General features: G+C 43.4%; 1 protein-coding gene across 2 annotated transcripts in view; it reads left to right on the forward strand.

The window, feature by feature from the left end:
• ASTN2 (astrotactin 2) overlaps positions 1-23,336 on the forward strand; it is a 766,181-nt gene that overhangs the window by 314,153 nt on the left and 428,692 nt on the right. For both annotated transcript variants that reach the window (XM_004677396.2, XM_012721364.1), the window contains exon 7: positions 15,855-16,022. In XM_004677396.2, the coding sequence (XP_004677453.2) occupies positions 15,855-16,022 (168 nt within the window). The remainder of the gene's footprint in view (positions 1-15,854; positions 16,023-23,336) is intronic.

The following is a 23,336-nucleotide window of genomic DNA, read 5'->3' on the forward strand; positions in this document are numbered from 1 at the left end:
TTCCATGAACATAGAACCTGATACCCAGCAGAGGACACTCTACTGCGCCCTCCTTCCTGAGGAGCATTTGCTGTCTGGCCCAGCTTGGAATTTATGTTAAGCTGACCCACTCGCTTCCACAGTAACAAGGAAGCTTCAGTAACCCAGTTCTGGACCCTTCACTCCTGATCTCCCCCCCTCTTTTTTTCTCCCCTCTCGCCTCGCCTTCGACTCACCTCCTGTATTATGCTGGTCTCGGAAACAGTTTGGGCTCCTTTCTCTCTGCTGTGTCCACAGTCACCCTGAAAACCAGGAGCAGACTGTCCTGTCTCAGCCCTGCCTCTCAGCTCCGTCTCAGACACAGCCCCATGCCCACTCTGGTCTGTCCACCATGGCACCTCAAAACCAGCTGACCTGATCATCCCACCACGCAGTCCCCAGCTTCCCTCTGACAGGACACTCTCCCAGACCTTCTTGAAGGGGGTTCGGTGTCTATTAGACTACTGAGTATTCAAAAATTTAAAGGGATATAAATGGATGAAGTAGAATTTCAGGTAGTGGGGCCCTCCCTGGTGGTGCAGCGGGTTAAAGCACAGCACTAAGAAGCTAAAGCCATTTCAGCATGAGTTCGATCCCTGCCCTGGAGGTGACCCACATGGCGTGGCAGACCTCTCCTGCCCTGCCCGCTGTTCCTCTCAGCAGTGTACTTCGTCAATCTGCCTATCCTGCTCCCCACTGTGTCTGGTGAGTCCTCTCACTGCCCCTGCACCTCTGGCCTGTACCCAGGTTCTGTAAGCGTAAATAAATAAATCTTTAAAAAAAAAAAAAGAGAATTTCAGGCAGTGGATAAGAGTTTTTTGTTAGTTTGGTTTTTTTCTTAAAGGAAATGGCTCTTTCTCTTATTTGTTTAAATCTGGTTTTCAAAATCAGTGTCCTCCTCTGTAGCTACAGACGATACTCCTCAGGGAAGCTCAGGGCACTTTCTCATGATGGAAATGAGAAAGTCAAAAGGAAGCACACTAGCAAATAATGTTCCTTTTTGCCCTGGGATACTGCTCATGATTATTTCTCAGAAGTGATCTTTAATTGTTTCATCTAAAGAGAATGCATCTTCTTTCTTCCAACTGTCTCTTCGTAGAGGCTTGTGAATTGGATCCAGCTATTAGTAGCACTTACTAATTTCCTCTGAGTCTTGCTGGCTGAAGCGCTGGGCTTGGAACAACTTTTAATTTTGTTTTTAATTAAATTTCAGTTGTTTCAAATCACTCACTTTTAATGTAATTTCTCTGCAGCCTTGAGAAGCAACAGGAGCTGTGTTCTTGCACACACACCGTCTGATGCATCTCCTCTGCGTGGCTGAATACTGGCTCCTGGCTGAGGGCCAGAGGAAGAGCAGGCAATTAGGAAAATAGAAACGAGTCACAGAATGAGCTTTTGTTTACACTATTATATCCAAAGCTAATATGTTGTTTAAGCAGGAATCTTGGTTATTGTGTTTGCTTTTGCCAAACTGTATTTGAACAAGGCCTCATTCCTTTGAATCTCACAGTGGGATCATCAAATTGATGTAGGTAGGACCAGGATGAGAAAAACTAACACTTATTAAGCATGTATCCAGTGCCAGGTACTGTGATAGGCGCTTTGCATATTGATATGAGATGTGACTCTCTGAAGACAAGGGAGATTTAATTTACACGTGGCAGTGCTCATGTTCCTGATATTGTCATCTGGGGTTTCCCAGGGGCACGACTGGGACCCACGGAACCAGGTCATTGTCCCTGGGTTAATTTTTGGCAGGACCAGAATGAAAATACTGCTGACCTCACTCCGCCCGTGCTTTTATTTTTCATTTATTTTTTATTTTTAAATATGCTCATTGTATCAGCCCCCATTTGTGGACAATGTAAGGTTTCCCCGTGAAATTCCCTCCACCAAGTCACCTGTGCACCATCACCACAGTCCCTTGTGCTCTTCCCGCCCCTGTCCTGGCTTCTCCCCCCCCCCCTCCCTACAAACTGTCTCTGATCTAGAGTTGCCTGATAATTTTGCTTTTAAACACAACTCTGGGCAAAAACTAAACACCAAGGCCTTGTGGCCTCAATAATTCGACCAAGCAAAAGCTATGGGAAGCTGACCAGTCTGCCAAAGGATAATGGTTAGTTTAAGTCTGGGCTTCATGTGCCTGGCTTCTGCGAATGCCCAGTGCTGTTGTGTGAACTGTGACGCTGCACTGTGGGGTGTTTCAGACTCACGGAATTACGGTTGGGGTGTTCAGCTGTTACACAGCTCTTTCTGTTACATAGCACCCCGGAAGGGAGCGGGAGCAGCAGTCCTGATAAGGCAAAGGCATAAATACATGCTGAGTCCTACAGACGCCCCCATTTAACTAGTGCCCCCCGCAGACAGAACCCAAACTATTTCTGTCTCAGAAACTTTACAGCTCTTGTTCCCTTTATAAAGAAGCACAATTTCCCTGACAGCATTACTCTCCATTCTCCACCTCCCACTTGTACACAGCCGCACACACATACACACAATTGTGCACATGCACACACAATGAACTCATGCCCAACCACGTGTGTGCCTGCATACACGTACACACACTCGACCACAGGTATGCAAATATATGCCGTGAGCATGTGCACGTGCCTGTATGCACACAGCCACACTTGAGCCCTGCACGCATGTACACACTTGTACACGCAAGCCCCCACACACACCCTATTGAGTGCCCACAGCTGCTGATTTCTCCCACCGCTCCTTATTTGTAGTGCTGGAAGTGTTGGTGCATTTGCTGTTTGATGCCTGTCCCCTTCCCAACATTGCACACTTGATGTCAAGTGACATCGCCCTGGACCTTCTTTATTCCTCACTGAATACCCAGCTCTTTCAAGGCAGCCTGGAATAGGTACGGTTCTCAGCTGTATAAACAAATCCATTCAGACTTAACACAATAACTGGCCACCGAGAGCACAGTGAGTGCAGATGAGCACAAAGCTGGAGTCAGGACATCTAGACTCGAGTCCCAGGCTTGTAATGAAATAATGTGAAATAATGTGAGGCGTAGTCCAGGCAGCAAACTTCTTTACTACCTTCGGCATCTGCATGTGTGAGGCGGGGGGTCGTCACCACACCGAGGAGCACATTTGCATATGCACACAGGAGAGCAGAATTGGGTGCTACCTCTCTAAAAAATATTTTATGTTCAGTAACTTGCGTCTTCCTGACTCAAGAGGCAGCTACTGTTAGTTACCTCCTTTTTCTCCAAATGAAGAAACTGAGACCAACAGAGGGTAATGCTTGCACACATCTATGCGGCTGCTGAGCAGATCTGACTCCAGCCCACTAGTAGCTCTGGCTGTGCAGACCAGCTGACCTCATGATGGGCTCAGGTGATAACCAAGCCCGTCATCAACCCAACAGAATAGAAGAGGAATGTGAAAGAGGGCATGTCCAGCCCACCCTCTGTGCACTTCTATAATCAGAATACTGCTGCTGGCACTGTCACGACCACCTCTCTAGGATGTTTGCTACACACTCATGCACACACACTCACACATGCATCCCCACACACCCCTCTGAGTTGCTGTTTGTTTCAAACCTGACATAATGTCCTTTATTTTCCTGGGCAACATGCTTTCCTGGCCAACCATGTCCATCTCAATGCACCTTTACAGGAGCATATGGCAGGGAATAAAAAGGGGGCCCCAGCACTCACAGAGTCAGGTAAAGCACACAGAGACCAGCAGCTGGTAACTGACAAGACAGGGCTCCCACCAGACCTGTTTGGCTGCACCCCACCAGCTCCTGTGGGAACAGAACGGAGGTCTCCTCCTCCTCGTGTTATGTATGTGTGATGTGGATCTTGGCCTTCCTGCATCCCAAGTGAACCTCATGCCTTCATGGTGCATTTATTTGAAGCCTCAAATAAAAGCCTTCCTTCTCTCCTCACTCTTCCCAGAACACCTAGCAGGGTTTGCCTGGCACAGGCTAGTTGCTGAGAACCCCGTGGGGTGCCACAGCTTCACAGCCACTTTCCAAGGCTGCTCCAGGTACCAGCTTTGTAGATGGAGGCAGCTGTTCCCATCTGTGCCAGCGATGAAATCCATTCTGTCAACGTGATGGCTGAAACTTCCAGGTTTTGGAAGCTTTGCCCCATGCAGTCCTTTGTAGCATCATTAAACAATTAGATTTCAAGATTAGCGTTATTAGAGTTGTTAGAGTTATTGTCCAGTTTCCAAAAAGTAGCTCTGGAAATGTTCTGAGGATGTATTGCATGTCTTCCAAGATACTAAGCATCTGATTACAGTAAACTATTGCTTTTCCCTTGCACCGATTAGAACTCTCCTCTCTTTCTGCATGGGCTGATCTATTTCATCCACCACCATGAGACCCTCAGTACCTACAGAAATAATTAGAAATGATTATTGACAAAAGCAAAGCTACAGCCCTCCTCCCCACCCCCCTACCCCCAGATACAACCTTCCTCCCCACCCATCCCAAACCACACACACTCACAAATCAAAAATGCTCCCAGGATAGAAATGGGAGGAAGGGGAGACAGCCTGGTGTTATGGACTGAGCTCTGATCTGAAGCCAGGCAGACGAAATTCCAATCTTGACTCCCCTTCAATTAGTTCTGAAATTTAGAACATATGCCTTTAACCTCCTTCAGCCTCAGTTTCCTGATTTGTAAATTGGGTATAAAAGTAACACCCCCCCTAGGGGTTAGTTCATTGGCTGATAAGCTTAACCACAGCAGCAGTAGGAAAAATCCCCACAGGATAAGCAAACCAACAGTCACATTCAGGAGCACACAGAGGCCACAAGGATTAGTCGCCTTCTCTTAGATGAGGAAGCTGAAGCAGAAACATTAAGGTCTCCTTGAGATCTAGCATGTAATAAGTGGAAGGGCACCTTTTGAGTCAGATTTGCCAATTCCAAGATCTCTGTTTCTCCCACTGAATTCAATTCTAGACAAAAGAGAAACAAAAGCAAGAGATCTGGAAAGAAAGGGACACACAGATGTGGGCACACACACACTCGCAGAGTGAGAGAAAAAAAGCAGGCAGGTGCCCAGACCTAATTTGGTCGTCTGGCACTGAACCCACAGTCTAGTAATGAGGCAGACCCAGGAAGCATGGCTAACACGGTTATTCTTAGTGCTCCCAGTTGTGAGCCCTCCTTGCCAAAGGGCCCAGATGTTCCTGCAGATCCCTGGGGAAAGGCACAAAGAAGTGTGTCTCACAGGAAGGGGGAGCCCATGAGATTAGGGGACAGGGCAGAGAAACTGGTGGTACTGATGGAGCTGGGAAGTCTCGTTCCTTCCTTTGGTCAGCTAGTCATCTTTGTGACACATTTGATGTTTTCATTGTGACTTTGTACATTTCTTTATACACTTTACAGATATTGCACCTTTTTGTTAAAAAGATTTATTTATGCATATGAAACTGGGGTACAGGCCAGAGTTGCAGGGGTGGTGAGAGGATTCACCAGAGACAGAGTGGGGAGCAGATCAGGCAGACTGACGAAGTACACTGCTGAGGGGAGCAGTGGGCGGGTCAGGAGAGGTCTGCCGCACCATGTGGATCACCCCTGGGGCAGGGATCGAACTCGTGCTGAAGTGGCTTAAGCTTCTTAGTGTTGTGCTTTACCCGCTGCACCACCAGGGAGGGCCCCAGATATGTCACTTTTATACACTGCAGTTTTGTAGTAATCCTACATCCAGACAGTCTATCCGGTCCATTTGTTGAACAGTTCAGATTCCAACAGTTAGCTTTTGTTAGTGATAAAGTATTTATAATTTCAGTATGGACATTTTCTAAGACATAGTGCTACTGTCCGTTTAATAGACTACAGTACAGTGTAAATTAACTTTAATGTGCACCACCAGAAAACCAAAACTTGGGTGACTTGATTGTGATGCCTTATGGCTAGACGTCTTGATGGCCTTGATCTGTAACTGAACCCATGAGCCACTTTCTTGCCACACATATTAAAGAAGTTTCTTCCCTACTCAACTCACCCCAGATAATTGTGAAATTCAGAGGAGAGGTTGCTGGAAGAAGCTGTGACTCAGCCTAGGGTAAATGGAGTAGGTGAGGACAGGTGACTTTTTTTTTAATGGAGCCGTTATCTGATGGTGTCCGGGCAGGACTGCCATGCTACATAATACCAGGAGGCACCATCCATGTAGGATACATATTCATGGAATCATCGGTGCTTTTACGTATATACATGTATTTGCATATATACAGAGCCACACAATTACTCACCTGTATATACATAAGTGAGATATGCAATCACATATAAAGGGACACACACACAATTATATTTTGAAAGCATTGCAAATTTTATAACTTCAGTCCCCTGGGATAGTCCAACACTGACATCTTAGCCAGGCTTTTCCTTACACAAGCCAAAACACTTTGTTTAATGGGCTTAGGCTGTCTGTAACATAAGTATTATTTTGATTGTATGGTGGAGGAAATGGAGGCTTACCAAGATGAAGCGATTTGTTCCAGGGTGACACTGGGCTGGGTTTTATCCCTTGCCTGTGTGATTACATGCTGCAGCCCTTTGCTTGCCGTCTAAGCTCCTGTCTGACTTGGGAAACTGCTAGAAGTGTTTCAGTATTTTTGTCAAATCGGAGCTAAAGGACCTTTTGAGTTTTAGGAGCAACTGTCTGCTATGTTGATACAGCACTGATGAGCTTAGATCAAAAGGAAATCTAAGACTGAGATTAGGTTTGATGCATGAGTTCCCAGTGAATAATGAAGACAGTTTAGGGGAAAAACATAATTTCTTAAATTAAAATAAATAGCAGCTTTCAATCTTTGGCCACAATTCTTCTTTTAACATTTAAATAACTTCAAGGAAAATGAGAGGCTTTTCATGACTTTGTTCTTTCCCCCTGTGTCTAGCTTGGTAGTTGTTATATCCCTGGGGAGAAAAATAATTTTTTGAAATTTCAACACTTCAAACCTCTTTTGTCCAGACTCACAACACTACCCAGCTTTGAAGGGAGACCAGGGACACCTAAAGGCATGTGGTAATCTGATTTAGCCAAGCTTTGATCACAAGTGGAGGTGGGGAATACAGAGAACGCGAGAATAACACAATTGCCTGAAACACTTCGAGCTGGCACTTCATGGCAACTATTTGGGGAGAGGAAATGAGGCTTGGATACAAATTTATTTGTAAATGTCTGTTTCTCTAGTATCCAATATGCCAAATGCCTTCGACTTAGTCCATCTCCTTGCTTCTTAAACTGGGCTAGGCTGTCTGCTGATGAGTCCTCCATGTTTCTTTCTTTCTTTCTTTTTTTAAAGATATATTTACACATACACATATGAGTAAATCTACACTGGGTTGTAGGCCAAAGGTGTAGGGGGTGAGAGGATTCACCAAAGACAGAGTGGGGAACAGAACAGGCGGATTGACTGAAACACACTGCTGAGGGGAGCAGCAGGTAAGACGGGAGAGGTCTGCTGTGCCATGTGGGTCACCTCCCAGGCCAGGGATTGAATTCAGGCCACAGTAGTTGGTGATAGCTTGATAGCACTGAGACTTAACCCCTGGCCCTGAGTCCTCCATATTTCTGTGTGACATGGACTTCAGGGTTTTTAGCATTTTGCACTCCCAGTGAGTGCTGGTCTCTCCACTGCTCTAGTACCTCTGTGGGACCTATTCTTAATTGTCTGTGAAACTCTAGGACAACCCTGAGCTTGGATTCTGGTCACCCCATGATTTAGTTCTGTTGTCTTGGAAAGTCAGTTCACCTCACAGGCCCTCACCTCCCTGCTACGGGAAAAGGTTGGGGGTCACAAAGTCTACATTCTAGTTGTAAATATTCCCCCCATTCCCGGTGGGGTGTTGGTAACTTCCTTCTCTTTCTGTAACTCTCAGTTTCTTTATCTCTCAAAGAAGAGGCCCGGTCTAGAATGTACTTTATCAAAGAAGACAATTACAAAAAGATGAAGACATTCTGGACGGGTAGGAGACAGAAAAAAAAAAAAAAAAAAGACACCCCCCCCCAATTTTTATTTACAACAAAAGCACAAATACATACAAAAGATTCATGATGTTGACATTTCATGGGTGAAGTACAGTTAAGGAAACATCTAAAATTTTGCCTTAGCAATATTTTGACCCTCTTTTAAAAGGAAAATAAAACAGCCACTAGAACTTTTCATCATTTTTCTTCATTTCTTCCTTCTCTTTGCTGGCTGCATCTCATTTCCACACTGTAGTGGGACTGCATGTTCACTACAGTGGAACTCCCGCTCCCTCTGTCCAGTGATGCTCGTGTTCGGACTAGGTCAGGCACCAGACTGGGTCTCTGCAGAAAGGATGAAGAGAGCTTAGCCTAGACTAGAGTTTTATCCTGGGCTCCATGAACCTCCGAAGGGTCCCTGGGAAGAACTGTTTAGCGATTGCTTTCCTTTTTGATACTCTGCATTGTGTTGTATACACTTGGACACTTTATTCTGAGACGCAATCTGTTGGGATCTGTGTTGCCAGTGGAAGGTCACTAAATGGACCAAATGTCAGACAACAGAGCTAGTTGTCTGTTAATACAGGGAGAGTGTATTAATTTGCTGAGGCTTCCACACCAAAGTGCCATAGACTGGGGGCTTCAACACAGGAGTTCATCTCCTCACAGTTGTAGAGACTACAGGTGAAAGGTCAAAGCATTGCAAGTGTTGGTTTCTTCTGGCTGCTCCTAAGTTAATGACCATCATCTACCTCAGTCTTCATATGGCCTCCCTTCCAGGTGTTTCTGCCTCATTCTCCTCTTCTCATAACTACACCAGCCATATTGGATTAGGAGCCACCTTCCTCGTTTCATTTCACCTTAAGGATCTCTACAAACTGCCCAAGTCCAGTCACACTCAGAACCATTGGGAGTTGAGACCTCAACATTACACTTGTGGGTGGTTCAGTCCATAATAAATAGACAATCCACAGGAATGAGATGAAGTTGATGCAAAGAAAAAAGGAAAAGACAGATGGGAAGAGAACAAGAAGGTGAAGAGCTGAAGACTGATTATTCTCTCAGAGACATTTGTAAAAAAGATGACCCCAACTTCCCACCCACCCCCAGTGACTCTGGAGAGCTGTTCTCAGAGACCGAGGGCTCCCAGCTCTGCCAGTTGTCACTTTCATGCTCTCCAACTCTCAAGCTGTTGTTTTCAGGTGCTCACACCTTAGATCACTTTCATCCCATGGTGATGGTGGAAGTTTCACCTGGGCCTTAGATTCAGTGATGAAGGGAAAGGCAGGAGCGGTGTATTTTTCATGGCTCCACTGGGCTCAGAGGAGAGGGACTCCTCATTTACGCTTCATCGGAGAGTTCATTTTTTATGCTGTACCCTGGGAGGACATTTCTCCAAGATCCAAGACCCCTGGCAGATGAAACCATCATGGCAATGTATGACATGCGGAAGGAAGCCTTTAATTATTTTGCAACCAAAGGGAGAGGAAATGAATGCTTCTCACCAAAAAATTCCCTGAGCTTCATTTGTGAAGACCATCTTTCAGCCTTGCAACCTTTCATGCCTCTCTCTAGTCACCCTTAGGGCCAGAGCCTTCTTTGAGAATCTCTCCCCATGGCTCTCAGAGATCTGTCTCATGATTCGAGGTGTAATGAAAGGGATTTGCAGCTGCTGTCTGGTCGCTAGGCAGTTTGGTCTGGTGATACCTCCTTCCGTGATATTTTTAGTTCTCATCCATCTCTTTCTGTTTCTTTGGGGGTGTTTCAGAGCACTACAAAGTGGCCTGAGCTCCCCAGCTCACCCCTGATCTATGCTATACAATTACAGAAGCGGGCTTATAATCAATGTAATTGAAGATCAGAGTTAATGAGGACCTCTGCGCCCATGCAGTCCCCTGAGCAACACAGAGCTTCAGATGCTAGATAAGGAAATGATTGGGCTGAACTGAAAATCTATTTGGCTAATTAGATGATGTATATTCCCACAAGCCAATGGGGGAGAAATACATACATACATATATATATATATATATTTAAAAATAAGGAAACATGACATTTAGAAGTTGAGATTTTGGCAAGACTTCATTTCAAAATCATTGCTCTCTGGGCAAATCTTTTTGATATATACACAAAGAGGAATCTCAGAGCATCTAGAGAAAGTGGAGGTGGGGTGGGGGGATATTTTTTATCTACAGTTAAGAAAATAAATGAGGATCTAATAGAAAATTTGAGTTATATGAGACACATGGAATAAGACATTATTTATTCCATTCCTGTGTAGTTTTTATTTTCAAAGTAATTCTAGGTTTTACCCAGAGGCAGATGCTTGTCACTTTCTGACCTTATTGTGCTCACTCGCTCTTTTGCTCCACACATACACCCACACCCACACCCACACACACCACACCCCAACAGCTTATGAACCCCCATTATGCCCTAAATGCTACTGTGGTGCAGAGTTAAACATAACACAGTCTTTGTCTTTAAGAAATGCAGACTTTAAATGGGGAGATGAGAAAGGAGTAATAACAAATCCCTTCGTTTTGACTTAGATTTGCCATCTTGAACTCCTTTGCTGGACTATAAGTTTTCAGGGGCCAGACACCATATCTTACTTATCCAGACCCTGGGTACATAGTGGAGACTCTATTTATGAAATTAACAAATATGTAAATGAATGAATGAGTGAATCTAACATGGCATATAGAGCTACCAGTTGGAGTAGAATCCCTGGTAAGTATTAGAGAGAAGAGTGTGAACTTGGTCTAAAAGTGAATCTCAAGGACCAGTGTTATCTCATTTCTGTTCCTCTTTGCATCCTTTGAAGTCTAGCATAAAGCAATGGATGATGGCGGAATGTTGTTACTTTGGTGACGGACAAAGCATGGTCCTGTACATTTGAAGAGGTGTGACCTTTACACCTAAAACAGTGAACTAATATTACTTACATCACTTCAGACAATCTAGCTTAAGGCCAATAATTTCTTGATTCCACTCAGAACCCCCCTCCCTTTTTTCTTCTCCTTATATTCAAAGGCAATGTCCTTCCCTTTCAGGCAGTTCTCTGCACTTTTATGTGTGTTATAGTTATCTCTCCATGCATATTATCTCCTTTGTTAATGCATAATTTTCATGATGGATTCAGCTTCATTCCCAATGTCTATTTCTCTCTTTTTTGCATTTTTTAAAATTTTTACATCATTTTGTGCATTTTTCCATCTCAGTTGTAATCCCCTATGTCTATTTCTTATGCAAGAAGGGATTGAATAAATGTCGCTAAATGAACATGTACATTTAGTTCTGTTGATTACCTATTATACTGACTTTGTTCTACTGTCTGATGGGGCATCTCCCTACCACATATCCTTGCTCCCCCAATGAGTCCCTTCTGCATCCCTGCTTTAATCATCCCCATCACAAGCCCATGGGGCAAAAGAGTGCTCAGAAGGCAGTGATGTTCAAGTTTCAGTTGAGAAGCAAAGACTCTGAAGAGATCATCTTATATGCTGGCTATCACAGGATGAACAAAATGAAAAGTTAGAATCAATGTGGAGGCTTTCCTGCTTCCCAGACCCAGGATCAAGTGAGTCGAACTTCCCTCTAGTCAAGGGTGGAACTTTGATTGCATTAATTCACTCAACAGACATTGACTAAGCTCCTTATATGTTCTAGGCATTTTATGGAGGGCTTGATTGACAAGGACTAATGAATGAGGTGTTAACTCATCAGAAGAAGCAGAAGCCCCTCCAGGGCAGGCACTAACAGGAATGCACAGTCATCTGGGGAAGGAGTGGAAGAAGGCAACTCTTGCCTCATACCCAACCAAGGCTACCTGAAATAATGGGCCAGGCTCAGATGTGAACTCACTTTCTCCTTTGGCAACCAACTAGTGGCACAAATTTGAGTAAGGCAATTTCTCTCTGAACTTCAGTTTGTCCTTCTATGAAATGGAAGCAATACAAATCCTGTAAGGCTCTTGTAAAGAGGAAGTGAGCAAATATATGCAAAAGTGCAGAGAGGGCACTCAAAGGCTAGATACCTTCTGTCATTAAACCAGAAGTGTATGGTGTCTTAAAAAGAGGGAGTCATACCACAATGAGATACCACCTCACACCAATGAGAATGGCACATCTTAAAACAACTAGCAACAACAAATGTTCACGAGGATGTGAAGAAAAAGGAACTCTCCTGCACTGCTGATGGAAATGCAAACTAGTACAACCACTATGGAAAACTGTTTGGAGTTTTTCTCAAACTGCTAAAAATGGAGCTTCCATATGACCCAGCAATCCCACTCCTAGGTATCTACCCAAAAGACACAAAAACACTGATTCAAAAAGACAACTTCACCCCCATGTTTTTATGTATGTATGTATGTATGCATATATTTATAACAGTTTATTTTTTCATCATTTTATACATTTTTTCCCCATTTCAATTGTAACCCCCATGGGTTTCCCATCACCAAGTCACCCGTGTGCCATCACCATAATCCTGTGCACTTCCCTCCTCACCCCCCCCATTTTTGATCCCATTCCCCACTCCACCCCCACAAAATGTCTCTGGTATATGGTTGTTCATTATTCTTGTTATTTTCTTGCCTGGTCCATTATACTCCTGCTATGAGTGAAACCATCCGGTATTTTTCTTTCTCTTTCTGGCTTATCTCATTAAGCATGATCTTTTCCAGCTCCATCCAAGTTGCTGAAAAGACATGTGTTTCTCTTTTTTGGTTACTGAGTAATATTCCATTGTATATATGTACCACATCTTTTTTATCCAGTCATCTACTTTTGGGCATTTGGGCTGCTTCCATGTTTTTCCAACTGTAAATTGCACCCCCATGTTTATTGGTGATTTATTTACAATAGGGAAGACATGGAATCAACCCAAATGCCTAAAAAGTAGATGACTGGACTTAAAAAAATGTGATAAGTATACACAATGGATTATTACTTAGCAACCAAAACAGATAAACACATGCCCTTTGTAGCAATATGGATGGAGCTGGAAGTGATCATGCTTAGCGAAATAAGCCAGAAAGAAAAGGAAAGATACTGGATGGTTTCACTCATAGGAATATAAAGGATCAGGTGAGAAAATACTAATAATAATGAGCAATTATATACCAGAGACATTTTACAGGAAATGGAGTGGGGAAAGGGATCAGAAATGGGGAGGGGGAAGCACACTGCACTGTGGTGATGGCACACGGGTGAATTAGTGGTGGGAAGCCCATGGGGATTGCAACCGAATTGGGAAAAGGCACAGGTGATGTAAAAATAAATTTTGATATTAATTAAAAAAATAAAAGAGGGGTTTATAATCTTATTTGAGTTAGTCTTTTTCAACAAGACTCATTTTTTTCCTATTTAAAAGAAATGTCTTAATTGGTATTATATTCAGTGCTTCCAAGTTTGCAAACAATCCAGAGTAATCCAAAATAGCTCCTATAAGTTGGCATTTCACATTCCGTAGTGGATGTTAGAGTGTGTGACCAGCTACCTCGTTATACCCTAGTAACTATTTTCCCCACTTGCCAAGAATGTTGGTGGTCGATCTCTGGCTCTGAGCCTTTCTTGGAAAATGTCCTTTATCAAAGGGGACCACCTCATCCAGCTGATAGCCCTTCCCCAGGCAGACCCAAAGCCAATGACTTTGTACCTGAGGTACAAATGTCTGACACCCTTGTCTTGATTGAGAACAACTCTGAAGGACATCCCGGCACCATGTTGCAAGCCAGTCTCTGCCTTTGAACCAGATTTCTGGTCAACCTGAACTAAGATAAATGTATTGTCTCATTTTACCTTTATATTAGCACCACGATGGGATAATTGGTATCTAGAGTTTTCAGAGGAGATTGCTAGGGGTTTGTTTTCTTGTCTAAATTCTGGTAAGGAGCACAGTGATGATATGAATCCTTGTCTTGCTGACTCTATTCTCTTTGTCACTGCGCTGTGTAGTTTTCCTAAAGTACTGGGATTAGCCAAACTCACTCAGCCCTGGGACACAATTCAATATCCATCCTTCAGTCTTTAGTGAGAATAAATACAGGAATTATCCACTTAAACAGCATGACTGTGCTTTTTAAAAGAAAAATCTGTAGTTGATACTGAGGCTCGGTGCCTTGCACAAGGTCCCATGTGACATGTTTCAGCTTGGGCTTCGTTCCAGAGGGGGAAATATGGCTTTGCAGATAGATTTGCATAACTTCCCCTGCCAGAAATTTGAAATATGGAATCCAGCAGACTTCTTCTTTTTTTTGCTTTAGCTGGCAAGGATTTTAAGGCCAACTTCAAATGTGGTCATTTCCTTATCTCTGAGATTGATGCTTCTACCCCTTCTGTTTCACAGAAATTCCTCTCTAATCTTCACCAAAACTCATATTGTCTACTGTGCTTTTACCTGGGAACTAGTACTGTGGGGTATCAGTCATAGCCATTATGTGAGTCAGAAAAACAAGCACTGCCTGCTACATGCCCCTCCTTTTCAGGGAACCCACCACATTCAGGCAGCCAGGTATTGTGACGTGACCTCACACCTCCTTGACCACGACCCAGTGGACCACCTTGGGCCCTTTGCATGCATGGAAATGTTTTGTTGGCTGATGATGAGGAAGAGAGAAGCAATTTCAGGGAGAGAGACTGAGTTATATTAATTATGAGATAATTTAAGATGTTTCTGAAGACCCTAGATTTGAGATGAATCTGGAACTCTTCCCCAATTCTGGTTTTGTGAGCTGGGTCCTATTGTCCCCTCGAAAATTATAGATTGGCTCCATTGCTGCATATATACACTCTCCATTATCACCCAGGATGCAGCATCCTGTGATGGATTTTTATTTTGTGCCCACCAAAGAATATCAGTACAAATGCATGTATATATTTGTGTGTGTGTATGTATATGTATATAGTTAACACACACACAGACGTGCGCATGCATGAAAAAGGAACATTTTCGAGCACAGATTGCAAAACTAGGATCTTTTGTTTGGCCTACACAAACTTACAAAAGCAAATTCAGCTACCACTTGAAAATTGGTTGATGACAACAAAAGATCTGAGTATCTGGCCTCTCCTGAAGAAAATCTAAAGATCTGGCACCAGTGACCCTTACATCCGTTGGGCAAAAGCAGACTTGGGGTAGCTGTGGCCCCATTTGATAGAACATCCCGTTGACCCCAAACTCCCTCTTTCTCTATTGTTTCCCATTATCAAGGCACTTCAATTACCCCAATACTTTCTGTCTTGCTCAAAACACAGCCATCAAGGCCAGGACCACGATGTTCTTTTCCTTACACTCAGCCAGTCTACCACCTTGACATCAGCTACATGACGCCTATGGGCCCTAGTGAACCCCTTTAGCATGAAGGATTCTCTGGGTGACAGAGACATTAGCTTCTTTTTTTAATCCTTTAAATTTTAATATTTGATCATTCTGTACTAGTACAAGCCAGGCAATAGCTAAGTACTTGACATTCATTTATTCTCACTACACCCCTACAAGGAGGTGTCCGTTAATATTCCCATTCCCAGATGATTTACCCAAGGCCCAGAGGTATTGAGTGCCTTGCCCAGAGTCAATGGCGTGTATGGGTGGATCTGAGATTTGAGCCTAAGTCTCTCAGTTTTAAGGGCCTGGCTCTTAATCACTAGCCTGAACCGTGTGTCTGTCGAATCTGTCTCTGGACCACTGACACCATGACAGGCACAATGTAAATGTTTAGTGGAGGTGTGTAGACAATTGGTGGGGCCCACGTGGGGTGGGAGTGGCTTGTCTGCACCTGAATGTATTTCTGGCCTGTAGAGTCAGCAGTGAGACATGTTCATATCCTAAAATCAGAGAGAAAGTAGCTGTATTGGTCTGTGTTCCTTTACAGGGAGCAGCTTCGTAGTGAGTGAAGGGAGTTACCTGGACATCTCCGACTGGTTAAATCCAGCCAAGCTGTCCCTGTATTACCAGATCAACGCCACCTCCCCCTGGGTGAGGGACCTGTGTGGACAGAGGACTACAGATGCCTGTGAACAGCTCTGTGATCCAGAAACAGGTGAGCCTTGGGGCGGGGCTTGGAGTGGATGTGGCGCGGATGGTGGGTGTGGGAGGACGGTCTGCACTCTGCCTGACCAGTCATGGCTACAGGGCTGTTGACAAAGGGCTTTACATGAAGGGCCATCCACCTAACTGGAGGCTCAACTCTGTGCGCATTAGGAAGGACCTCAGAGAACACCTAGTTCAATCTAAGCAAAGCAGAGTGACTGACTCATCAGGGAGCCCTGCACCAGATCTTGTCTACCCCTGACTAGCTGGATGAGCTTTATCATTGTCCAGCTTTACTGAAATATAGTTGACATAGACAGATAGAGCTTTACAGATACATGTTACATATGTATCTATAATATTGTGCAAGTTTGAGGTGATTTGAGACATGATGATTTGAGACACTTATATGGTGTGAAATAATTACTGTGATAAGGTTCATTAACACCTCCATCGCCTCATGCAATTATCTGTGTGTGTGTGTGTGAGAGTGTGAGATAACATTTAAGATCTTTACTCTTAGCACCTTTCAAGTATAGGAAACAACATCGGGAACTGTGTTCATCATGCTGGGCATTAGGTCTCCAGAACTTATTTGTTGTGGATCATGGGGTAAAATTATCTGGGTATTATATTGCAAGATACTCTCCTCTCTCTGAGTACCAAAGCATGAAAATAATATCTGACCCACAAACCTGCCATTGGGATTAAATGAAGTGTCCACTAGGCAGAGTGGCCAGGGTCTGGGCGGCTCCCCTTCTGGCCCCCAAGTGCTAGTATGCCTTCAGGGGGCATATCCATGGTCTCTGTACATCTTAGGTGCAGGCTTAAGGGTGTAATCCCAAACTGTGGGTCATGCAGGGAGCAGGTAGAATTTAGCAAGTTTTGAAAATGATTAGTTCTCCCATCAATATTTCCTGGATTCAAACACACAGAGATATGCGCACATGTGTGCACACGCCTTACTAGAATCTCCTGGTTGACTTCTCAACTTTGTCCCTGAATATCCATCAGAGTAGAAGATGAGAGGACAAAGCCCCAGAGCAGAGCCCGGCATCAATCTCAGGAGCCTGCGCTCTCAGCAGTTGCTCCTCCAGTGTGCATGCCCAGAGTGGCCCCAAAGATGCTGCATTTCTAATCAAGCTGGCCCAAGGACCGCCGTGTGCAGCAGCAAGGCTTTAATCATTCTTCCTAACAACAGTCTCTGGTGCTCTACTCCAGCAGTGCTAGCCCAGGCGCCATATTCATTAATTATCTCAATCAAACCACACTCAGGCCACCTTCTGCCCCTCTCTGCTCCTGCCCAGGGCTCCAGTTAGACCAATACCTGTGGTTCCCTGAGGGTGCCCTGCCCTCTGCTGCCTAAGCCTCATCCCATTCATGGGCCATTTCCTCCCCTTTGAAAGGTCTTTTCCCCCCTTTATTTGGAGACCAGAGGCCCTTTTCTGCCTAGTCCCTCTTCCTGGGCAGCCTTGCTCACCACCCCCAGCAGGGGTCAATCAAGTTAAGGGGTCTTTCCTGCTCTCCAAGCCTCTGTGTTTCCCTAAGTCATAGATCTTGTTCCTGTTCTTTCCTATGTGGGTCCATCACCAGACTGTAAGTTTTGTAGAGGGCGTGGGAGTGGGTTCAGAGCCTGTGCCCCAGTCCGCTCTGTATCTTTAAAGTTTAGCATAATAGTGACCTACAATTAGCGTACTGGAAATAATTAGAAGAGAAAGGGAGGAAAGAATTCTTCCTTACTGTCCTCCCCCAGATAATGTTATATGCCCATTTTTAAGTTTCTCCCTCCGTATTCACTCACTGAGGCTTTCAGATTAAATTTGTTGTAGCCCTAGGAAAATAGAGTCACCAAGATGTATCTAGTATCCAGTCTGGTGACTGCCAGGATGCTCTTCTCTCACCCTCCCTTTTAGCACACCCCAAGAACACCCCTCTTCAAATTCTTTACTGTGCTCATGCCCAGAATTGTCCCCCCAAACAGCACATGGAAAGTCTTACCTTCTGGCTAGAGTTCAGGCACTCCGTTCTACCTGAAATATTTTTTGATCCTTTAATTATCTCCCTTCCCAAATCTTACTCACTTAATTATCTCTCATTTTCTCTCAGTAGAGTAGATGGCATCTTTTACACTATCATAGAGTTTTCTGTTGACTAAAAATCTGATTAAAACTTGAGTTATTGTTTGGAAACTTGTCTACCCTGCTAAAATGTAAGCTTCTTAGAGCCAGGGACTGTGTCTAATTTATCCCTGCATCCTTCCCACCCCACTGCTCATCAAAGCACTTTCTTTTGCAAGTCATTCAAGGCATAAATGGACAGGACTATCTACAGATAAGGGGTGGAGATGGGAATGGAGGATCCCTGACTATATTCACGGTTCTCGACTCAGACCCACTTTGCAAAATTTACTTCAATTTGTTAGATTCAATTCAAGCAAGATTTTCTTAATTCCACAACTCATAAGTTTGGGTGTTATAGGCTGTGGGAAATCACAGACAAATTGGACAATGTTCCTGCCTTCATGGATTTCACATTTTCACAGAGATAAAAAGAACATGCTCATATATAGCTATTATGAAAGACACAATGTGCTATAAATCACGAAAGGGCATTAACAAAGTACCTCCTGCCCAGAGAACAGGGAGAAATGTATTCTAGATGGGGAATTTCAGGAGATACATCATAGACAAGATGACCTTTTTGCTGAGCCTTATAAAATCAGTAGGGAGTATTACTAGGAAGGGTGCTGTAGCTGAGGCAGTGTTATGATTGGAAGAAAGTTTAGAATGATTCTAGGAATGAGAGAGAAGCACACATGAACTGGCACATGGAAAATGTGCTGGATATGAGGTGAAGACAGAGAACTAGGAAGTGATTATGGATGAAGCTGGAAAGGCAAGATGAAAAGAGTCCGTAGAAAGGTCAGGATCCCAAGATTGTGAGACTCACTAAGGGATTTAGTCACTGTGTGAGCCATTGAAGCAAGGAAGTTGGTCTCCACTTGTATCGAGTTGTTGGGAGGAACAGTGTGTTGGTGGTACAGAAGAGAACAAGGCTGGCTGCTTTCTCTCTTCCCTTTCTTCAGGGGTTGGAATTAGAGAGAAGTCATGGAAAAAACTAAACCCTCAATCTTTGTATAAACTCAGGTTTTAGATTTGGCAAAGGTGAGTTAGTGGGATCTGTGGCCCAGAACAAGACAGAGAGTCCACACATTGGCCATTCTGCCTTACACTCTCTGGGATGCGTCAGTAAGACAGATCACTCCTCCCAACTGACAAGGAGGAAGAAGAGTGGGAAGATGCAGCTGCCGAAGTAGAGATAGTTGCCATAATGCTCATGTGACCCAGGCATGCATTTCCTGGCTAGATGCCATCTCCTGGCTCAGTTGTGTTTCTCTCCAGATCTCAGCAATCAGTCCCACCCCCAGCACTGATGGGGGAGTTGAATTTGTGATGTGCTAGTGCAGACTGGTCTGGGATTTTGAGAGCTGATTGTGAGCATCTTTTCTTAATACTTGCTCAGTTATGCCATGTGAAGAGTTTGGAAATTGGCTACAATAGAGTTGGTAGATATTACAAATCTTTGGAAAGCCAATCATTAAACATTTACTATCAACTTAGTGGGTAACACGGGCACACAACATTCAAGGGCCAAGGCAAAGAAGGACCTCAGTGGGGCCTCAAGGAAGGCCTGGCAGTGTTATGGGAGTGTGTCACTGTGCTCCTTTCCAGAATGGACAACTGCTGTTCTTCATATCTCCAAAAACAAAACAAAACAAACAAAAAAAAAACACACATGAACTACTCACTCCAGCCCACAGCACACAATGCCAAACAGTTTAAATGATCAGGCTTTGACTTCTAAGAAGACCATCCTGGGTAAATCATATTATGACACATTTTATAAAAATCTGGCACCTATGTGATAGCTGAATAAATTCTGCAAGAAAAATCTTTAACAAGCACCCATACCACATAAGATGAGTGAAAACAGAATTATTAATTCATTCAGTCACTGATTTACTCATTTGTTTTTCCATTCCTTCAAGCATTTACTGATTGGAGTAAAATAGGAATATCCTTTGGAGTCGGACAGAACCAGCTCACCTCCTTCCTTGTCTGTTCATCATCTGTAGGGCTTTAGACAAGTCATGTAGCACAGTAAAGCCTCAATTGTTAGATATATGAAAAGAAGGGAACCATTCCTATTTTGAAAGGTTGTTGTAAAAATGAGAGGGGGGATCAAATTTAAGATGCACGCAGCATCATACCTGATATATAGCCAACACTCAACATGTAGTGTCTGCTTTTATTTTCATAATCCGTTATGCAGTCACCTGTGTTTTCACTTTATTAATTTTATCAACATTTCCATTAACTCAATAAATATTTCATGAAACACCTTTAATCCAGCCATGCACAACTGTGTTAGTTTATAAAAGAAAGTAAGACAGAGTCCCTGGCTCTCAGGACACGAGCACTTAATAAGAAAACTGACATTGACCTGGACAGTCTTGTCTGCTGGCCACATGTGTAGTCTTTGTGTGACTTTAAAATCTGTGCCATGGAAAAGGTCACAGGCTCTCAATCTTAGCTTTACCACAGATTCACCCTTTGATCTTGGGCTTGTCGTGTGCTCTGTCCTTCATATTTCTTCTCTTCAACAAAGAAATGAGTGAGAACACAGCCTCGAATGGGAGGAAGGATCTGAGAGATCATCTTGTCTGATTGAATGAGGAGCTTGAGGGCTACCGAAGCTAAGCAAGTTGCCCAGTGTCACTCAGCAAATTAGTGGCGAGATGCAAATTACATCCTTGAATAATTCGTAAGATATTTTCCATCTCAAAATTCATGTTTCTATGACCTTTTAAGCACTAATAACTTAGAGCGTAGTGTGATTGAAACAATTTGTAAATGGCATTTAAAGCAGATTGAATTTTCTTTTCACAATTGATATGAACCTCAGTCATGTTCCCATCATTTTTGGTTTATTTGCACGTCTTCAGCAGCCACTTTTCATTTGCGGTAGGATATGAAATGAGACTCCGTTGTGTCGCTAGGTCACGCACATGCCTCCCACGGGCTAAAAATTTCTAGTGTTTATAGAGAACCATTGTTACTTGCTCAGCCCTTATTAGTGAAGTTTAAAGCATCACCTGGACGTAACACATTTGTAAATTTCAAGAAGTCACAGAAATTCAGGTAATAACATGGGGAACAGAGCAGATATGTAGAGTTTGCAGGGTTTGCTTTTATGTAAGTTGTGGTCTACCTACGAGGAACCAACTTTCTGGACAGATTTGCATATGAGACATAATGACTTAGCTTTGTTCATCTTGTTTAGTTATTGTGTCTCAGGAACTAAAATGGATTATTGCATCTTTTTTCTTTTTTTTTGAATGAATGAATGAATGAAAAGCAAGTTTCAGTTAGCAAATGTCAAGGGTTGGTTGGTACCAGGGTTGGGTGCAGGGTTCTCGTGTAAGGACCTTCAGTTACTCTTTGGGTGCTGCCAGTGATATTTTGGCCATATGTTTTTTGCCCAAGTCTTTTATCTGATATAGCTCATTCTCCTCTGAATGCCATGTTTTCTCTTGAATTGGGGAATGCTAATCTCTCTTGAGCTCCGAGAGAGTAGCTCTGTCGTTTATCTGTTTAGGGTGCATCCTGTGCATCTGTGCTATTACTGTGAAAGTTCTTAGCTACGGAAGTCAGTCTTCCATGTAGTGAGTCACTCTGATCTTCAGAATCCATAGCACTCTCTACTTCACCTTCCTTTGGTCTTAAACTGAATTAAACAAACTCTTCTAACCTGATAGTAGTAGGTCTCCATGTCTTAAACAACTCAAACATGCAAATTAATGGAAACAAACTTTAAATAACTATTTCCAATAAATCCATTCAAACAATTACAACATCCCAACGTTTTTCTACTTTAAACCCATGAAATGGATCATCCAAACTCTTTTATTTCATCAGATCACTCTATTTGGGGCAGCTTTGTTGTCTATAGATAGCACATGAGATGTGTGAGACAATGTTTAGATATGGCTTACAGTTAATAGAGACATGGTGGAGTTTTGATGAGATATAACAAGCACGTGGATACTGGAACAACAATAACAACATTTACTGATTATGCACTGAGTGAGAACCCAGATTCATGTTGAGAAAATTTTTTCTTTATTTTTTAAAGACTTATTTATTTATGCATGCAGAACTGGGGCACAGGTCAGTGGTTCAAGGGCAGTGAGAGGATTCACTAGAGCCAGAGTGGGGAGCAAAACAGGCAAATCGAGGAAGTACACTGCTGAGGGGAGCAGCAGGCGAGACAGGAGAGGTCTGCTGCCCTATGTGGGTCATCTCTGAGGCCAGGGATCAGACTCGCACTGAAGTGGCTGCAGCTAGCTTGTAGTGCTGCGTCCTAATCTGTTGTGCCAGGGAGGCTTGAGACTTTCTTTAACTATTTTTATTATTATAACAACTGTTCTGGGTAGTTATTATTGCTTCCATTTTTCATGCAAGAAATTGCATCACAAAAAAATTCTTGATTGACATTCTCCTGGTCACATCTTTACTAATCACAGCTAGAATATTTATCCAGACCAAGGGATGAGAAACTGTTTTGAGGAGTTAGTATATAAAAGAAGAAGCTTAGAAGCTTAGAATTGAGAAGAGAGAGGCATTCTGGCATTGTCTCTTTGATAGGTATTTGCAGAGAATTTTCAGAGGCAGGCATGGATCCTTTGACAAAGAATTTACAGAATAAGTTGACTTGAAAAAAATAAAAGGACTCAATCAGATTGTAGACAAGGAAAATGTGCAGAACTAAGAGGTGGAACTGTGACGGCATTTATGAGTCGTGGGGAAGCATTTTATATCTCTGTTTGGGAGTCTCGCTATATTTGGTTTAAATGTGTTGTAAATTGTTATGTTGTAGAAGAGGGTTGAGGTTCTTTGAAAAAGCACAATCTGTGTCAAAGATGAGGTCATAAAATTGTAGAGAACCCATGCCAGCAAGTAACAGGATCTAGTGTTCAAAAATTGGAAGGACAAGAAGGTTAAAATGGGTGGCAGAAAGAACTTTGAAAATTTTTCTTTACTGGGAACTTGCTAGTCCCATGGAAAGGCCAAGTGAGCCCTCCCTGGTGGTGCAATGGGTTAGGACACAGCACTGCAAGCTGGCTGCAGCTGCTTCAGTGTGAGTGGGATCCCCACCCCGGAGGTGACCCACATGGCAAGGTAGAAATCTTCTGACCCACCCACTGCTCCCCTCAGCAATATACTTGGTCAAAAGACTTATTTATTTATTCATATAGAACTGG

The sequence above is a fragment of the Condylura cristata genome, unplaced genomic scaffold (genome assembly GCF_000260355.1).
Source record: "Condylura cristata isolate star-nosed mole 26May11 unplaced genomic scaffold, ConCri1.0 scaffold00006, whole genome shotgun sequence".
Taxonomy (NCBI): Eukaryota; Metazoa; Chordata; class Mammalia; order Eulipotyphla; family Talpidae; genus Condylura; species Condylura cristata.